At 42.0% G+C, this 20,890-nt stretch overlaps 1 protein-coding gene across 12 annotated transcripts in view; it reads left to right on the plus strand.

The window, feature by feature from the left end:
- LOC107178950 (zinc finger protein 474) overlaps positions 1-20,890 on the plus strand; it is a 61,959-nt gene that overhangs the window by 12,894 nt on the left and 28,175 nt on the right. For 11 of the 12 annotated variants that reach the window (XR_006216338.1, XR_006216337.1, XR_006216340.1 and 8 more), the window contains exon 2: positions 14,813-16,052. Coding sequence is in view for 5 of the 12 variants with exons in the window: in XM_042982719.1 (XP_042838653.1) it covers positions 15,021-16,052 (1,032 nt within the window). In the remaining 7 variants the exon portion in view is untranslated. Of the gene's footprint in view, positions 1-14,812; positions 16,053-18,911; positions 19,943-20,890 lie in introns of those variants that run through there. The other variant, XM_015539621.2, reaches the window with a different exon arrangement.

A 20,890-nucleotide genomic window follows, 5' to 3' on the forward strand; every position in this document is an offset into this window, starting at 1 on the left:
GAGGGAAACACAGAATCTAAAGCAAGTTCCAGGCTCTGAGCTGTCAGCACAGAGCCCAACATGGGGCTTGAACTCACAAACCTGAGATCATGACCTTGGCTGAAGTTGGATGTTTAACCGGCTGAGCCACCCAGGCACTTGGACTTGATCCTGTGTATAGAACATTTTTAAATGAAAAATTATAGAAATGGAGGACAGATTAGTGATGTCTAGGAGTAAGAGATGGGGACTTGGAGGGAATGGTGGGAGAGAGAGAGGTGGATATAAATTGGTAACAGGAGAGATCATATGTAATGTTGGAACTGTTCAGTATCTTGGCTGTAGGTACATATGTTCATAGGTGGTAAAATTGTATAGAGCTTAATCTACACACATGTAGTTGATGAACACAGATAAAAGTGGATTGTATCGATATCAATATTCTGGTTGAGATATTATAGTATAATTTTGTACAGTATTACCATTGGGAGAAACTGGACAAGGGCAGGAGGGATCTCTGTATTATTTCTTAAAACTGCCTGTGAATCTGTAATTATCTTAATAGAAATAGCAGTTAATAATAAAATCATCAGGGCTGCCTGGTGAGTTTGAGCCCCGTGTCGGGCTCTGGCTGACAGCTCAGAGCCTGGAGCCTGCTTCAGATTCTTTGTCTCCCTCTCTCTGACCCTCCCCCGTTCATGCTCTGTCTCTCTCTGTCTCAAGAATAAATAAACATTAAAAAAATTTTTTTAACAAAAATAAAAAATTAAAAAAATATATATAATCATCATGTCATCTTCAGACCTAACATTAACATTAATTCTTAATATCGAGATAACAAAATACATTTTAAAGGATCACAATGTGATCAAATCAAATGGGGTGAAATGCACCTAGGAAAATGTAAACTTCTACAATTAGATTCAAATAGTCAATCACATCAATGTAGACTGAGGGAGACCTGGTTCAGCAGCAGATTATATGGCCACAACTAAGGTCTGGGGACACAAGGATAAAGCAGAGCAACGGTTGTTCACCACTGCATTAAGCAACACCTCTGAGGCTAATTTACTGAGTAGGTCTTTTTTGTAAGGAGCACACAGCCCAGAAAACATGAGGGGATGTCCCATATTTTGGGTGACTACATCATGTTACTGCAGTGCTTTTCCTGGTGTGACCCTCTTCTACCAGTAGAGAAGTTCCAAATGTGACTCAATTATTGACAAAATAGTCTCACCTCTGTATTAAAATCAAATCTACCTCTTTTTTTCTGAGCACTACAGGTGTAATGCCTGAAGTTTCAAAACCTCCCACAAAAGACCACCAGAGTCGTAAGTCAAAGCCAAGTGGCAAGGGTCGTTTATTGCAGGTTCGAACCTGGTCCTCTGCGCACTCGTCGCCGGTGACGCAAGAGGCCACGATTAGGGTTGGTATAGCGTTTTTATAGACAGAGACAAATAGCACAGGGGAGGTTTCAAATTATGAGGGGCCTGATTAGTTGATTTTAAAGTAAGGACATTTATTGTTCTCTAATTGGGCATCCTTTGTCCTTTGGCAGGAAGGCTTTGTCCGTTACTTGTGGCGGGAGGAAGAAAGGGGGAAGGGGGTAGGTGAGGAATGTGCTAAGCAAGCAGGTTTACAGAAGCGAGAAATGCCGGTTAGTTATATACAATCACTCATTCCATTACATATCAGACTACATTTAGGAAGTTTTACAGCCCATTCTACTACACAGCGGGTTACATTCAGGAAAGGCCTCACAATGCTCGTAGCAAACAGCAAGCAAAACAGACTTCTCAGCAATTGTATTTCTTATCAAAGATCCATAATAAGCAGAAAAGAGAACCTAGCTTTAAACTAAGGCAGGGCTGTCATTTGGATTCAAAGCTGTTCCTTTCACAGGCAGTATCTCCAATGTTCTTGGGCTGTTTGTATAGTATATTCCAAATTTTGTTTTTGCTTTTCTCATGTTTATGTAGTACATATACACTGGGTTTTAAATGGCTAACCCATAATGGCCATGAACTATTGATGCCATTTAATGGGGTTACACAGAAAGTGTCATTGGTGCAGCATGTTGGGGAATCCTTTTTGAGCTAGGGCTCTGTAGGGGAGGAAAAAGTTTCTCTACCTTTTTGGCTCGGTGACAGGGACTGCAAAATACACTGACAAAAGATAGGTTAACAAGATAAAAACAAAGTATATTAACATGCACATTCCACATCCACACGAGAAGACTCAGTGATGAGTAACTCTCCGGCTGGTCAGAGTTTGAAATCTATAAAGAAACTTAAAAAAGAATGATAAATTTGTGGTGAAGTGACAAGACAAAGAAAAAGGGATTTAGGCTTTTAGAGGCAACAAACTATAGGAGGGTAAATATATGGGGGAAACTAATGGAAGATACAGGCTATTTAGTGATGTTACATATCTTACTCTTGACGCTGGCCTCTAAGCTGACAAGAGTCTAGAGTTGTCTTTGATGAGTTCTGCCCTTCCTGGTTTGGAAAAGAGAGACATCTTTACAAATTTATGTCCTGCTTTAAGGCAAATAGAGGGAGGGCAGATTGCCTCCCTTATATCTGCTTCTTCCCAGTTGCCTTCACCTCAAAATAATCCATATGCCAATGTGGCATAATCTGATACCCTACAATTCACAATAGGAAATCACTGTGCAAAACAGAAATGGCTTTTCGGCTCAGAATCCAAACCGGTAGTGACCTTTCCACCTAGGAAAGGTCCAATTATTTGAGAAGACTGGTTGTGGTCCTGACAACACCATTAAAAAGAGAGAAGGGAACCCTTATCATGTACACAGCACTCCCTTAACAAGAAATGGAGCCAGTCAGCTCCATTTGAGCTGAAGAAAACAGTCAGTAAAGACTCTACCTGATATAAAAACATGCGGAGGCCAAGACAAAGAATACAGTCAAAGAGGAAAGGGGAGAACAAGTTTGGCATGTGGACAGGAAAGCTGTAGAGAATGCCAAATCTGGTAAGATTATTTCACAACCAGTCACACTGGTTGAGGGTCCTCACCAGAGGTACAAAGAGACACTGGACTCTGCTGTCTAATGTTATGTGAATATTTATGCCTTTGTTACCATAGAGTGAATTGTTTTATAATTCTCATTCTAGAGGGCCACCTGGGGCATCTTATCGTGGCCCCTGGGATGGAATCCCCCCAGGGCTGTTTCCAGTGGAGACTAGAGCTGGGTGACTCTGAACTGACTATTAAGGTTCTGGGTCATGGTGCAGGCAAAATTAGGGGGAGCAACATTTTTGCAGAAGTCTACATTCACAATGCTGATCTCTTTCTGTTGTGGTGCTTTAGTTTTCTGTTACTGCTGTAGCAAAATACAATAAAATTAGCAGGCTAAAACAACCCACATTCACTATCTCATAGTTCCATATGTCAGAAGTCCAACAAGTGTTGCCAAGCTGTGTTCATTTTGGGGAGCCCTTTTTGGAGGCCTTGTGTCTCCTTGGTCTCCCAGCTTCTAGAGGCCACACACATTCTTTGGCCACATAGCTTCTTTTTCCAGGCTTGAAGTCAACCTTGGCCAGAAGGGGTGCTTTCTTCTTTGGTTGTCCAAACTCTTTAAGGGAAAGGATTTCCACTTTTGAGGACTTGTCTGATTATATCGGGCTTATCATTTCTAATCCTGCTTTCTCCAGAATATAATAGAATGAAAATATAAGCCACAATCTTGTAGTGGTAAGCATTGAGTCATGTCTCCAGAGCAAATTAGCAGTGGCGTCAACTATGGGACACCCTACCCAACAGCACCTTCTCTTTATTGTGTTGGATTTTTCTTCCAGACTTAACGTGGAGACAGACAGACAGTGGAAGGAATGAAAGAAAAGTAAGAAAGCACAGAAGGTGGGGAAAGAGCTTGTTGAAAACACAAGAAAGAGGAAAAATCAACATCCACAGAGTTGACTTTAAATTGAACTCTTCTTTTTACTTTTTTCTTTAAATGTTTGTTTCTTTATTTTGAGAGAGAGAGAGAGAGAGAGACAGAGAGAGAATCCCAAGCAGGCTGCATGCTGTCAATGCAGAGCCCCAAGCAGGGCTTGATCTCATGAACCTGTGAGATCATTACCTGAGCCGAAGTCAAGAGTCAGATGCTTAACTGACTGAGCCACCCAGGTAATGAGATTTTGGAATGGTGGGGATCCAGAACCGATGGCCGATAAAGAATTCTTGAGACATCTTTGGTGCAAAAAGGTGATTTTATTAAAGCACGGGGACAGGACCTGTGAGCGGAAGGAGCTGCCCTGCGGTGGTGAAGATAGACTGGTGATATGCTATGGAGCTGGGGGAGATAAAGGCAAAAGGGAGGCCCCCAGTGGGACTTTGATATGCTAAAGATGACTCCTAAGATACCTGAGCGCTTGATATTGTCAAGCTAAGGTTGTTTTCCCTCTAGTAAGGCATTTACATTATGACAGTAGGGGGTTCTTGGAGAAATATTCTACTTTGTATTTGCCTCAAGTATTTGTCAGTGGGCTGCATGTTACAAAGAAATTTAATTTTACCTGCCATTTCCTTCTTGCCTTTGTTTCCCACATCACTACAGAGGGGAGGATGACATTAGGGCTCCAGGAAACTGAATCTACAGGTTTCTGGAGATTAGGCTATTGATAAGGTTGCCTTTTTCTTGTAATTCATTAAGACATTGGTAAACTCATGGAGACTCGTGTCCTGCATAACTGTGATCTCTATCAGTTTAACCATTTGTTTTCTTTCCTTTCCTTTGTTCTTGGGCAGCCAGGAGTGCTTGAGAAATATCACAGATATCTCACAGGGAGTGGGGGCAGGGGAAGGTGATAGCTTGTGCTTTGCCCTCAGCTTGCCTTATGCTCCCTCATCACAGGTGCCCCTAAATTGAACTCTTCTAATCAAATATGCTGATATTTCTGATCTTCAATGGTCTTCTTTTTGTTCACTAAAGGAAAACAAAATAAAGCAGTTGATACACTGACCTTCTTACTGTCTGATAGTTACTACTGGGTGTGGGTGGAAGGAGGCTTTCAGTAAATTTTAAACCACCAACAAAAGTAAACTACAAGCTAAGAAGGTTTGCAAATAAAGAGCTGTCACCACATTTCATGATTGGCCTGGGCTCTGGGAACAGAGAGGATGGACAAGTTCCTCTTAGACACCAGGAGACGCCTTCTAGTGGTTTCCTTCAACAGGGGATATCCCATGTAAGATTCCTGAGCAATGAAAGGTTGTTGTATGAAGGGCTGAACCATCAGGGATCTCAAACCATCTGGCCTGTGAAAGAGTGCTTTGTTCGTGAGTCAGAGATGTCAAATTGACCAACAATAGCTTTTTGATGACTTATTTACATAGGAGGATGGGAAATGCGGGGGGAACAGCAACAAAGAGCCCACGTTCAGAAACAGCCTTGAGCTTGTACATAAATCCCTGGGTCTCCAGAGGCATCACCAGGGAAGTCATGCTGAGCATATCAGAAAATAGAGGCGCATTCATGACACACACAGCAGAAACCCAGCCTGCCTCCTGGGCTCGGCCCTGTTTTTGACATTCTTCCCAGGGACTTTCCTCAGAAATAGCTTTGGGTGGAGAGAGCATTGACAAAGGGTGTTGATGTCTGCAATGAATGGTAATGACGATCAATTTAAGTGTCAGCCAGGCTCTGGGAGGCGCCGACCTCCCGGAGGTGGGTGGTGCTAAGGCTGTTGCCTGTTGTCTGGTCAATGGGTGATGTGGTTAAGAAAAGGTTCCTCCAGGATATAGTGAAGCCCATCTCTCCTCGGCCAATCTCCCCTGGCCAAGTACCTCCCTTCAAAGCCAGCTGTGTTCTTCTTTGTGCTTATTTCCACCTGGACCCACTGAATCCAGCGACTACCCTTCTGATACTACCACTCTGTGGCTTGTAAGTGTGGGCCGAAAATACCACACTGAGGTAGCACACCGAGACAATAAATCATGTACATGAAGACAGTGGGAACTCTGTGCAAACATATCACATGACAGGGGCAACATGACATGAGCATCTAGTTGCAATTTTTAAATAATAAAATGGTATCTGTCGTTTCCCCCACTGTTTTATCATAATACATCAACTTGAGACCCTTGATGGATATCTGATATCTCATTCTAGGTTGAGAAGGAATTGCCATGCCATTCTTAAACATTTTCAGTTCAAACTAATTTATAGGTGGTACTTGACAAAAAGGCCAGTTTGTCAGAAAGAAAAAGTGTGCCAGATTCTGTAATCCGCACGAGGAAGCATAATTCTCTTAGGACATATTTCCAGCCCAAATCTTGGAAATCCAGCAATATATTGTTAATGGCTTGTTGCTGTTCTTTTGACTGATTCTTTCTTTAGATTAATAACTGAAGCCATCCAACATTCTTCATCTGAGGAATCATTTAACGGTAAATCAAGAATCGTTGGCTTAAGCAGAAGAGTAGCTCTTATTATATCAATGGTAACTAAATAATTATGGGAATGCCTCCAAAAAGTTCAGATGGTCTCCAAACACATTTATTGCCTGTTTGTGTTTTTCTTTCTTTCTTTCTTTCTTTCTTTCTTTCTTTCTTTCTTTCTTTCTTTCTTTTTCTTCTTCTATCATCTCTCCTGTGGCTGATCTAAACACTGGCTGCTTGATTTTTTTTTTTCTCTCTGAAAGTAGATGCATCATTTCCTATGACCCTCCAATAATGTTTGAAAATTCCTCCTCAGGTCACTGGTTCTTTCTTTTCCCTTTGGATATTCCCTTCTCTCTTAGAAATAAATCTTTCCGCCTCTCTCTGCTGTCATTACAAAGCTTCGTTTCTGAATTTTTACCAATAAATATGTCATGTTTTTAGGAAATATCTCCTATAGAGGAGACTTCAACTGGATTCCCAGTTGACTGAGAACAAGTGCTCCTTGAAGGGATTTTCAAACATTTAGTTGAGGAGGAAAACAGGGGAAAGGGACATTTTACAGCAAGGATCACAAATGGTCAGGAAGTCAAATGCCTTTGAGAATCAAGAATGAACTGCAAGTAAATAAATCAAGGGCTGATGAGAAACTTTGGAAGAGTGAAAACTAGCTGTCTGACCTATAGGCATGGCCTTTATTCCATATGTTTATATTGGTTGTTGCCACATTGGAATGTAGACTCTGTATGGCCAGATCTTCCACTTTCTCAAAGGAAACCAAAATCCTGATTTGTGTGACATCTCCCAATTTTAAAACAATTGCACCCAATTCAAACATTTTTAACTCTAAGCAGGCCAAAAGGAACTTATCTGTGGACTGGATTTGGCCTATCAACCCTTTTTTAAAGTCTTGATAAAGAGCTATTTGGAATAGAATAGAAATACTCCAAATTTCAGAAAAGATGGTTTGTATATTTGTTTATTATTCCACATCCTAACTCCCCCTCCCCCCTTTTTTTTTGCCTACCCTTTGAATTTCTATACATGATAGGATTCTAATGTGATGAGACTGATGGTTTCCATAACCAGTTCTCTACCACTCCAAATGACAATACTACAATTACATGGTCATACCTGTGTGGCATTTGTGACTCGAGTACTCTGTGATTTGGAAACTCAATATAGAGTGAAAATTACAGGCTCAATCTAACAATAGCCTTCATAGGGTGATATTATGAGCCTTAACAACATAAAATGTCCTTACCAAAGGCTCTACTTAGAAGTGTAAAGAGTGTATTTCTCCCATTTTCTGTTTGCATAGCTTTCCCAACACCATAGACTATTATGTCTACACCTGATAATTAGACTGAATGAAGGTGAAGAAACTTACTTCTTGGTTGAAAATGCTTCACAGTGAAGGAAAGACAAGGAAGGGTAAATTTTCATTAACTATTCAAAATCAGACTGGAAATGCCCATGTGGACAGCCAGATTGCCTTAAAGCCCTATAAACCTCAGGCTAAATAGCTTTTCTGAAAGTGGTTTCATTTTTCACCTTTCTGGTGCTGCTTCTGTCATTCCCAAAACAGTCCACCCCCAGTTCCCAGTGGCTCTCACCTTAGAATCTTTTGTCATTCACATGAGAATTATTGAGGACTGCATGTGCTACTGGCCCAGATGCTACACAGAAGGAAGTGCAGAGAATCCGAGTCAGCTGGTCGTCTTTCATCTATGAGTGGGGTCACTGTAATGCGACTCCCTATGTGGCAGTGCTGGCCTTATGGCCGGGCAGTCAGCTGCTGAAGATTATCATATAAAATGAAGAAAAATGCCTAAATGGCGAATTTCTTCTTTTGGTTTAATTCTGTTAGTCACAAATGGAAAAGCAAACATGTTCTAGCTCTTGAAGCACAATGATGGTGGAACCATTACAAAAATAGGTTTTCAGTGGTCTGAATGAGTTGAGGATTGGATGTTAAGATACATACTGTATGATTTTCTGAGATGCTATGAAAGAACTCATTTGAGTTTATATTAGCTGCAATCCTGAGGTAATGTGCAGCCTGAATATCACAGATTTTTATTGCTTATATTCTAAGGGTGGTTATATCAGTCAGGAGACAGAAACCATACCACTTATTTAACTAGAATTTCATAAAAAGATTGTTAACCAGGAATGAAGTTGTTATAGGTAGTAACCAGCAGGGTAAAAAGAGAACGCTACTAAATGAAGGAGGCAACAGCTACTATTCCTAGGGCTGAAGTATCAAAGGAAGAGGTTTGGGTTATCAAAACCTAGAAACTTTGAAGAAGTGCCTTATGGAGCTGAAAATTGGATCTTCAAGGAGGAGATACAGAGGGACGCCTGGGTGTCTCAGTCAGTTGGGCATCCAACTTTGGTTCAGGTCATCTCATGGTTCGTGAGTTCGAGCCCCAGCTTGGGCTCTGTGCTGACAGCTCAGAGTCTAGAGCCTGCTTTGGATTCTGTGTCTCCAGTTCTCTCTGCCCCTCCCCTGCTTGAGCTCTGTCTCTCTCAAAAATAAACCTTTAAAAAAAAACAATAACAACAACAACAAAAAACAATGGCCTTCTTGTTCCTTTGAAAGCTCATGGAAAAAATAAGTTTTTATTTTCCTGAAGCAAAATATGTGATTCAAATTTGTTCCCAAAAAAATAATTCTAGGAAAGGGGGATTGTGAACCAATTTCTTCAGAACCATTGGTTCATGTTTACACTTTCAATTTTTTTATTTCTGATTTTCAGGAAAAAGTATATATTTAATAAGTCAGTTTTGGCCCCAAACATGTGCTCTCTCTCAAAAAAAAAAATTCTCTCATCAAAAAAGAAGATCCTAAAGTTAAAATATTGCTGTTAGAATTCATTTTGTGCTAGGCCAAAGACAGCTATTAAAATACAACTGTATCAATAAATTTCATAATTTAAAAAAAAGGGAAATACAAATCAAAACCACACTCAGATATCACATCATGCCAGTCACAGTGGCTAAAATGAACAAAACAGGAGACTATAGATGCTGGAGAGGATGTGGAGAAACGAAAACCCTCTTGCACTGTTGGTGGGAATGCAAACTGGTGCAGCCTCTCTGGAAAACAGTGTGGAGGTTCCTCAAAAAATTAAAAATAGACCTACCCTATGACCCAGCAGTAGCACTGCTAGGAATTTACCCAAGGGATACAGGAGTACTGATGCATAGGGGCACTTGTACCCCAATGTTTATAGCAGCACTCTCAACAATAGCCAAATTATGGAAAGAGCCTAAATGTCCATCCAGAGATGAATGGATAAAGAAATTGTGGTTTATATACACAATGGAATACTGCGGGGCAATGAGAAAGAATGAAATATGGCCTTTTGTAGCAACATGGATGGAACTGGAGAGTGTTATGCTAAGTGAAATAAGTCATACAGAGAAGGACAGATTCCATGTTTTCACTCCTATGTGGATCCCGAGGAATTTAACAGAATACCATGGGGGGGGGGAGGAAAAAAAATGGTTAGAGAGGGAGGGAGCCAAAACATGAGACTCCTAAAAACTGAGAACAAACTGAGGGTTTATGGGGGGTGGGAGGGAGGGGTGAGTGGGTGATGGGTATTGAGGGCACCTGTTGGGATGAGCACTGGGTGTTGTATGGAAGCCAATTTGACAATAAATTTCATAATAAAAAAATAAAATAAAATAAAATAAAACTGTATCTCATTAGAATTAGGCTTTAATTATAGATTTCATGCAAGTAGAAAACTATTTAAAAGTGGCTACAATACAAGTAGACATTTATTTCTCTTATGTAAATAAAGACCAAGGGTGACACTCGAGAGTTTTATGGTGGCTCCACCTTTACCAGGAACTCAAGTCCATACATGTCTGTGCTCTGTCATGTCAAGGGTCACGTGAATGTAGTCTGGTCCAAAATGGCTGCTAGTGCTCCAGCCATCACCTCTGTGTTTTAAGCATCAGTATGAAGGAAGGGAAGAGGAGAAGGTTGTGTCTCTTCCTTTCAGAAAGTGTTCTTACAAGTCTTACACAATATTGGAAAGGGACCTGCAGACTTACGTGGGAAATCATGTGCTCAGCTAAGAATGGGGGCTCTCTTAATTTGAGGAAGTTGGGCAGAATAACTCCTGGTGGGGAAATAGTCATCTTTGCCAGACTGTGGGAGGGATATTATCGCATCAGTCATAAGCCTTGGTGTGAATAAGTCTATCGGCTCCCTTTTTTAAAGCTAGATTTCCAAAGGAAGGAAGACTGGCAAGCATTTTAGGGCACCAGGCAGGGGAGAATGGAGCCTGCTGAATGAGGTGGATGGAAGATATTAAAGACAAACCTCCTCTATTTTACAATTTTGCTCAGAGCCAGAATCAGCTCAACTCCATCTTTCTTATTTATTCGTTTGTACATTTAAAGAATTTGGATTCTATACTAACAGGGAAGGGGTTATGCATCACTTATATTTATTTTGTTTCAAAAGACTACACTTTTAAAAAAAAGATTTAATTCTTGGGTTGTGCTCTTTCCCCTCTTTTATAGGGAAACACCTTCTTATGCCAAGATAGGTTTGGATTTCCATGGTTATTATATTCATCTTTGTCAGTGTGTCCCTCCCTTCCTGTGAACCCCAAAGGGCATGGAAAAATGGCATCATATCGATAAAATGTGATGCCTTCCAAGGCATTCCTTGAATATCCTATGTGCAAATATGGTCAAAATGAATAATTCAGACCAACTGGAGTGAACATTTCTCCACGGCTGCTTGGGGTAAAGCTGGCTGGCTTTGCAAAGTAGTTCTCTTTATAAACTAGCAACATTGCTTTATGATGTGACTGCATGGCAAGCCAATTTCTTAAGTGATTCAAGAATATGCATTTAGTATTTTCCACTCATTTGGCCCTTACAACTAACATATAGGGGAGAGCATCTGGCCATGCTACACCTTGTCAGAATCACTGACGGAAACTTCCTAAGTTTCTCCATTTGACCCCGCCAGTCCCCAAAATTTCACTGGCTTCCAGCTACCTCCTCTTTCCTTTTTTGATACCTTTAGTCGCAATAAGACAGAAATTTCAGGAGGACATTGAGGGAGGAAAGAGATGGTAAAAAAAAAAAAGAAAAGAAAAAAAGAGAAAGATACAATTAGGAGTTTGATGATGCTCTCATGTTTGCTCCAAAGTATCTCCAGTGCAAACATGTCCACTTGCAGGAAGATCCATCCCTAATCAAAATGGTGAAGTGGCTGCAAAGAGAACACCTCTGGCCTCTTGGGGCAGCCTTTGCTTTCCCCCTGCACTCACTGTCCCCAACTACCCCTCCCCCATCCCCACGCCTGTGTGGTAATGTGGATTTCTCTCAGGGATGTTGGTGAGATTAGGAAAAAGATCCGTATTGCATATCATGCAGGGGGAAAATGTCATCGAGAAAGCCAGTTCCAGCAAAATAAAATGACCCCTGTTGGTTCAGGAAAAATACTGTCCCCAGTATCCCCAGTCTCTCTCTCCTGCTTTTTCCATCTCCAAGGCTTCACCTCCTCCCTTTTCTCTCTTCCTTCTCCTAAAGGGCAACATAAAGCCTGGTGAAAGCTTAGTTACCTTCCCATGAGACATATGAATTGTACATTAAAACAGGGAAGAAGCTCAGTGGGTGGAATGTTCAGCAGAGTGAATCATGGAAAGAGCCGACTCCTGGAGCCAAAGGGAGCTGGCGTTGGTCCCCAGTTCTGTCACTTCAACACTGACTGTCTTGGGCAAGTTACTTGCCTTTTCTGAGTCACAGGGTCTTTGGTTTATAAAACTGAAACAATACCTGCCTCATTTGAGAATTGATTGAAATTATGTGTATAAAAATTAGTGCACTATCTGATGCCTAGTTGGTGTTCAGTATCAGTTCTTTTACCTGATCATAAAGAGACGGGAATTGTTGAGGCAAGTTATGGGGCCTTCCCAGTATTCTGATTGGCTGGGAGCTGTGTGGGGGGTGGAGGGGAGGGAGAGAGAGAGAAAGAAAAGATAGAGATTGTGAGCAAGTTTAGGGGGAGTAAGGTTATTTAATTGCATTGATTTTTCCTGCCTCCTTAAGTCCTTTTGTTGCCTCCAACTTCCGGGTATGAAGGAAAATGGAAAATGAAAACAAGGGGTCCTTGTTGTCAAGGACCTGGATACTGGTCCAACAAGATACTGGAACCAAGCGAAGCAATGGTTTGGGGTGATTTCCCCCATGAGCCGATAAAAACCTAATGAAATAATTGTACTAGATGCCTTGTGGGTTTTTCTTAATTTTTTTAAAAATTTCTATTTATTTTTGAAAGAGAGAGAGAGAGGGAGAGAACGTGAGTGGGGAAGGGACAGAGAGAGAAAGAGACACAGAATCCAAAGCAGACTCCAGGCTCTGAGCTGTCAGCACAGAGCCCACCTCGGGGCTCGAGTTCGTGAAATGAGAAATCATGACCTGAGAGATCATGACCTGAGCCAAAGTTGGACGCTCGACCAACTAAGCCACCCAGACACCCCTATTCCTTGTGTTTTTTTAGATCCACTTTCTTTTTGGGATGGTGCCAATCAGGTGACACATTTTGTTTCTCTGAGGTTCATTTTCTGTGCTGGCTACTCTGGGGCCAACACATTCTTTTGTCACATGTTAATATCACTGTCTGAGGATCTGTCCAAATGACAGATAGCTTCGTTTTCTGTGCCAGAACCAATCCGATAGTCTTAAGTGCAAAGATTCAGACCTTCCTTGGCACCAAAATACAGGAACTAGGCATAGGTCTCCCAGCTTTTTTTGTCCCGTAGCAAATGCAATGCCCAACCAGTGTTTTGACATGACCAGAAGGCTGTCCTTGTGCTGTGTGGACCCAGGCTTCTGCTATGTCTACAGGGTCCAGCCTCAGATCAGCTGCTGCTTTCTTCATGGTTGGGAGTGGGTAATACCCACAGAGCCAGACCTGAGTTACCCTTCCAGAAATGCAGAAGACCCTAAGACTTCCGACGGCAATCTTTCCTGGGGTTTAGACAGTAATCTTCCCCCTGGGTGAAACTGACTCATACTTTTCCCCAAGGTAAAAATTCTTTAGCCTTTTGCCCGTGATGTTTGGGAAAATCATGAGCCATGTTTTTATAAAAATTATTTGGAAGACAGATAGATAACATCTATTATAATATATCATATAATCATATACAGTTATGTGTAACAATAAATTAATGATTAATATTGATAATTAAAATAATTTAAATTAAATTTAAAATAATTTAAAATAATAAATTATACATATAATGTAATATATAGTATAATGTATAAATATAAAGTATATTTATATATAATAATAGATATTATCTGTATTATCTATCTTCCATATTATGGTTATTATATATCACATATAATAATATATTATATGTAACTATAATATATAAATAGATATTTATCTAATTGTATATTATCTGTATTATCTAATCTTTATTATCCATATTATCCATCTGTATAGATATAGATACGATAGAGATAGGGATAATACAAGGAAATGAGTTCAATAGCTATAAAAAGAACATCAAGCAAAATTTCAACCTGTCCATCGCGGGGGAGATCTACAGAGATTTTACCAGGAAGGGTAAAGGCCTGGGTGGCATTCTTGGCTTGACATACATGGCCACAATTTATCCATATTCCATTCCCACAATAAAGAAAAGTGGAAACCTGGTAGGTTATAAGAAGTTTGCCCACTCTGGGGGCTTTCCTGATAATCCTCATAATATTCACTGTTGAACTACTTTGGCAGGAGCTCTCGACCTTAGGCTCATGAGCACTCATTAAGCCTGGCATATTACTATGTCTCGAACATAACATATATCATGACCAAAAATATTTGATAAATTATTTCAACAAAATTAGTTTCACTGGTAATAGTAAGAATTTTATTTTTGGCTTTTAAAATGATTATTCTGAGAAGAGGTTCATAGGCTTCAGAGAACTATCAAAAGGATCCATGGCACTAAAAAGCTGTGAATCCCTAAGGGAGTGGAAGAAAGTCTTTTTACATTACCCACAGCCTCATTAATCTCATTGTCACGGTTGCTGGTTCTATCTTCCGTGGTCTCACCACCATGCCCCTGTGGGTGTGTGCCCTGTGTGTCTGTGATACACTGTAACTGTTGATCTTTCTTTGGACAGAACACTTCTTGATACAGTAAAATTCATAATGGAAATTTTCTTCAAATTTATTTCAAAATTTATTGAACAAATCTTATCTGCCAGTTACTCTGCTAGCCAAAGAGGATACTAGGTCCAAAAAAAAAAAAAAAATTACTGTTCTTTGTCACCTTACAATCTAAGGGGGATGTGTGTTTGTGTATGTGTGTGTGTGTATGTGTGTGTGTGTGTGTGTGTGTGTGTGTAATAACTTCTTGATTTATGTTTTCCCCCCAGATCTTGGAAGCATCTGAGGTTTAATGAGGACTTTCCAGCATTCCAGACTGCTGCCCTGCAATGAAGCTCTGAGTCACGGTCTTTGGGGCTAAGGTATTGGCAACAATGTGGAACCCCAGGACAGCTAACCTGACTAACCTTCGCTGTAACCAGGATCCCAAAAGGGGTCTGGCATGAAATCAGAGCATAGAGAAAGACTTGCTTGTTAATGGAAACAGGAAAGAAAAAAAGGGTTTCCAACAAATTGCAACAGACTTTCCACCATTCTAAAGAACCCACCTTCCTTATCGACCAAGCCGTTCTATCTAGTGACTCCCATTCCAGCCTTTTGCCAGAAACAGAGCATGTCAATCCTGCTGGAAAAATAAAGATAGGACCTCTGACAAGACCTGGAACAGTGATACTCTCAAAACGGTCCAGTAGGAGAATTATGTCAGAAAGTCCGCACAGCCCCCCTGTGATACCATCCCGCAGGCCTGGATTCCGGGTGTGCTATATCTGTGGCCGAGAATTTGGCTCCCAATCAATTGCCATTCATGAACCCCAGTGCTTGGAGAAGTGGCGTATTGAAAACAGCAAGTTGCCCAAACACCTGTGGAGGCCAGAACCCTCCAAACCACAGCCTCTCAGGGGCAGTGGGTCCTACAATCTTCAGGCCATGAACGAAGCAGCGTTTCAAAGTTCCCAGGCTCAGCTGCTGCCCTGTGAATCCTGTGGCCGCACATTCTTGCCAGATCGTCGTCTTGTTCACCAGAGGAGCTGCAAGCCGAAGGATGAGGGGCCCAGAGCACCAAACCCCAACCGTTTTGATGATCTGACTAGTGCCAGGAAAGCTGCTGGTGGCATCCCAGCCCGACCAAAGACTCTCATCTGCTACATTTGTGGTAGGGAATTTGGCACTTTGTCCCTTCCTATTCATGAGCCCAAATGCCTAGAAAAGTGGCAAATACAAAACGACCGGCTCCCCAGGGAGCTCCGCCGACCACTCCCACGGAAGCCTCAGCCCCTTCCAACTGGACAGTCCAACCAAGAGGAGCCAAGTCAAGCTCAGCTGGTGCCCTGTGCAAATTGCGGCCGGACCTTTGCCCCAGACCGCCTTCTGGTACACCAGAGAAGCTGTAGGGTTCAACCAAGTGCACCAAAAATTCAGAATTTGACCTTAGGGAGGAAAGGTGGCCTGAAAGAGTCCACAAATTCCAAGCAGCAAAGGAACATGGCAGTGCCCACTGTGACTGATAAGGTAACTCATGCCACATGAGATGCATTGAGTGGACCTGGGGGTATATTCTGCCTCCAGGGGAGGGAGAGAAAACGATCCCCAGGATGCCCCACTCGTAGGATGTTTTCTTTTTTATTTTTTTAATTTTTTTTTTAACATTTATTTATTTTTGAGACAGAGAGAGACAGAGCATGAACAGGGGAGGGGCAGAGAGAGAGGGAGACACAGAATCCGAAACAGGCTCCAGGCTCTGGGCGGTCAGCACAGAGCCCGACGCGGGGCTCGAACTCACGGACCGTGAGATCATGACCTGAGCCGAAGTCGGACGCTCAACCGACTGAGCCACCCAGGCGCCCCGGATGTTTTCTTTCCGTGACTTATTTCTGCCTCCGTGCAGCCCGTCCGACCCCACGGGCTGTATCTCTGATGGCCAAGTAGATGCGAGAACATCCCCGCCTGGTGGGGTTATAGTCCTTTTCCGCTCTGCCTAAAGAAAGAGAGATGGATGTCTTTCTTCCCTGATTCCTCATCCCAAGAATCCTTGGGAGAGACTGTTATTTGAAAATGAGTCATTAATGCTGTGTCTACATTGCAGAGATATAATCCCCATTCCAACGGCCCATATTTATGACCGGTTTATTTTAGTCATCTACCTTAGGAATTCATTTTTGGCAATGCGGGGTTATGCTGAGTTTATCTTGCTAAAATAGAATCTGTGTCAAAAGCCCCAAATGACTTTAGCAACAATTAAACACTGGAGCACTTGCAGAAATAGACGTGCTCTTCAAATACAGCATGTTTTTCTTTGAACACTTACACGATTATATGTAGGAGATTAACTCCAGGGGAGTCTCCAAAGCAACGAGGTGTGGGTTCATGGTTCTGGGAAGGGTTTAGCTCCCATTGACGCTCTGTACCCTGCATTTGGGTTGGATACCAGGCTCTGCTCCCCACTTGGGCAACTGGGAATAAGCATGAGCCCATGGGCCCCCAACCTCTATGGTGAAGTATTGTTTACCTGAAGTGTCAGTGTCAACCGGAATTGGGGAAGAATGTGTGTGGCCCCCCACCCAGCATGGTCCATGTGCTGCCCTTAAGCCCAGGAGTGGGTATACTGTTCTGTGTCATACCTTGCAGAATCTCAAATCATGAGAAATAGGAAGTGGTCAAAATTTTCTCTACATGGCTTGGTACTAAAACACCCCACCTTGGGGCGCCTGGGTGGTTCAGTCGGTTAAGCTGCCGACTTCAGCTCAGGTCACGATCTCGCGGTCCGTGAGTTCGAGCCCCGCATCGGGCTCTGGGCTGATGGCTCAGAGCCTGGAGCCTGCTTCCAGTTCTGTGTCTCCCTCTCTCTCTGCCCCTCCCCTGTTCATGCTCTGTCTCTCTCTGTCTCAAAAATAAATAAACGTTAAAAAAAAAAAAATTAAAACACCCCACCTCTGCAAGGATTTTTTTTTTTTTTCAAGTAGGCTCCACACCCAGATTTGGACTAGAACTCATGACCTTGAGATCAAAAGTCACATTCTTTACTGACCGAACCAGCCAGGTGCCCCTGCAGGGACTCTTTAAATGGACTGTTTGGGGAAACTGAGGTTACCCAAGCTATCGTAAAGGATTCAACCAGAAGGATTGGGGGGCGGGGGAGTGGAGAAGGCAGCCTTTATTTTTAATGCAACTTTTCTTGCTTACTTTTTTTTTTATTGCATTATATTGGCAAACTTCTAGTACTTTTCCATAACTTTCATGTTTAAAATGAAATTATTAGAAACTTACTGGTTTACAAGATTCCAAGACAATGATTCTAAAGCCAAAGAGTCAGACTAAGAGATGCCGAGCAAGTTTTCCAGTGAACATTGAAGAAAGAAAGGCTAGTTTCTGTGCCGAAATCAAAACCCAAACTCTTTAAGTGTGGCATGGGCTGCAGGCTGGTCTCATAAACATGATCTGTTTTTCCCATCTTCTAGCTGTTGCTTTCCTTCCAGAACGTGTGGGGTCTGGATTCAGAGAACACAAGAATCTGTGTTTCAGGGCCACAACTCAGAAAGTCCATGAGCTCTCTGATTTGCAGCCCTGTTTCCTGATTGTATGCATTTGCTTCCCGTGGTCTCAGTACAGATCTCAAGATAGGGAAGAGTGTGGTCAGGAATCCTCTGCTTGTTGTAACACATACTCTGTGCCAACAGGCTGAGCACAGCGTGTTCTCAGTCAGTCACAACTGCTAAACGAGGCTGGCCTGGGCCCACGGCTTCACAGGAAGACACCTCCTGACTCACCCAGTCATCTGGAGGGGAGATGTCAGAAGGAGAGGTCAGCGATGGCCCTCAGTGACTCGTGCATTTAGATCAAAGTAGGGGGAGTCCGTCAGAACAAGGGCATCTGGAGGATGTGGCTCTGTCACAGCGTAACCCACCCGGCTCCCAGACCTGAGAAGGCGCGTGTCAGTGAAAAACTGGCACCCATTGCTGTCAGATGTGTGCTGGCCCATTCGGGGACCACACAGGCGTTAGTGGAGGGCATGGGGAGGTCATCCAAGATAGGGTCCCTTTAGCTGCCAGACTTAAAGCAAGCTTGCATTAATTAAAATGGAGAAAATGGGTAGGCTTCAGAGAGGCGTAAGATCTCTTGGAGCATTGGACTTTACTTCTTCCCTAGAAGAGATATTTGCCATTCCACAGTGCTTTCAACAGGAAACCTCTCCCGGGTAGTGTGGTTTTCTCTTTGGGTTACGATTTGATCCTGTTCTATTGCTGTTTTTCTTTCTCTGTGTCATTTAAAATTTAGATAGTACAGCTTCCTTGTATCATTTAAAGTTGAGATGTTATGGGACATAATCCATTTCCCATAAAGATCACTGCTTTGTGCACTGTTCGATTTCAGGATTTCATCTGCCTGTGACAGCCGACTTTTGGCTACGACACGACACAGGCCCGTTCTTTTCACAATTCAGATGTGTGTTTCTCTTCTTCTCTTGTCAATCAAAGCCGTTTTCCTCTAGAATCCTTGAGCCGACTTCAGATCAGAATCCGCGATCTTGCCTGAGGCTCTCAGGGGGCTCAATCTCGTAGTGAATTCAGGTGAGGAAAAATCTTTTCAGAACCTTGATCGTAGTGCTGGGAAAACCATTCGTTCAGTTGGGCAACCGTGACCGTTTCTCTGGCAGAGTGAATTACCCTGTGCTCGGAATGTTCCTTCAACATAGACTGGCTCAGTTCTCTTATGACACAGGGGTTCCTGTTACCCTTCAATCAAATCTAAACGCAAATAAAGGCCGCTGAGACGAGTTCCTCTCCAAGACTTCCACGGGCAGTTTGCTTTAGCTCCGCCTCGCCCACGAAACCACAGTATGGGCTGGAATTGTCCATTGTCTCTTCCAGAAGACAGGCCTGAATTTACCCTTTCTGATCTCACAGGCAAGCTGGGAAGGAGACTAAGCAGGATGTAAGAGAAATAAAACCCTGATGGGGATTTTTATTTCAAAGGTGGAACTGACCTGGGGTTGCTGCATCCACAGTTTACATGGTACCATGAGCAGGATCACACTTTCTTTCTTTCCTCCAAAAACAGGGGAAAGCCTGCATGAGCAGTGTCTACTTTAGCAGGACTTTAAAAGTGATGAGAAGCCTGGATGAAATTTGGATGCATAAGATGGAAACAGATAGATTATCGGTTTGAATGTTAGTATTGGCATTTAATCTATTGAATTTTAGTCTATTTAGTAAGTCTATTGTCTCTCCTAGCAAGCACTTTCCTAAGCGATGCTGAAGGGTACAGTAATAGAGCTCATTATTGATCCTTACTTTCATATGAATGAATAAATTTTAATGCTTGCATTTAATATTTGGAAAAAATGTTGCCCTTTTCTAGAAGCTGATAGTATTTCGTTCTTCAACTGCAGGCCTTTTCTGGCTAATGAGAACACAGATCGGCAGTTTATTAAATGTAACTACAAACCAAAATGAAGCCTTTGTCTCATTACCTTTTATTAGGTAGATAATGCTTGGAGTTATTTTCTTAGAATTTTGCTCATAGGATGTGAAAATCCTATACCATATTACAAAATAGGCATGTTTTTCTTTAGGAAATCATCTATTTCTATAAATCATTCTCTCTGTAGTGTTAAGCTACCTTTGGCATCAGAGATGCTTAGATTTGAGCTAAAAATCCCATCAGACCCATCTCTAGCATCTGGTGCTGCCATCTGGTGTTTTCTTTTAAAGTACAGTGTCTATGCTGTGAAAAATGCTATTCTTTTTGTGTTACCTCCACATACATTTGAGAAAGTGCCCTTAGAATACAAACCCCAGTTATTGAGAGCTACAATTATATATGTGATTTAAATATCATAAGTGCTGTTCCATGGCTAACTATCCCATTCTCTAAAGGGAAGACTCTCAGTGGGAATATCATAATCAGAAAGACTCAGAAGGGCAGAACACACGTTCTCAAAAGAGTGTGCACATTTGTATCTATTGGGTTTGGAGTTTGTAAGACGGCATGGAAGAAAGGAAACCAACTTTTTATTGAGTACCCTTGATGATCAGTACTATATATTCGTGATCGGAGCTTAATATTCCACAATATAACCATAAGACGGATACTATTTTCGACTTTCTATCTGGGGAGACTGAAGTTAAACAACCTGACCAAAGTTACACAGTGGGTTTGGTAGTGGGTGTCAGAGCCAGACCTAATTACGAAGACCCTATCTTTTCAAGTCTAAGAGGCGTGGAATGTGTGGGATACAACTTGGGTGTGGATACCCTGCCAGGCTAGGACTGCTGAGTAAGACAAAGTGGACAGAAGTGTGTTCATTCAGCAAATATATATTGTTAGACATGGGACTAAGTATTAAATAT

The sequence above is a fragment of the Panthera tigris genome, chromosome A1 (genome assembly GCF_018350195.1).
Source record: "Panthera tigris isolate Pti1 chromosome A1, P.tigris_Pti1_mat1.1, whole genome shotgun sequence".
Lineage (NCBI taxonomy): Eukaryota > Metazoa > Chordata > Mammalia > Carnivora > Felidae > Panthera > Panthera tigris.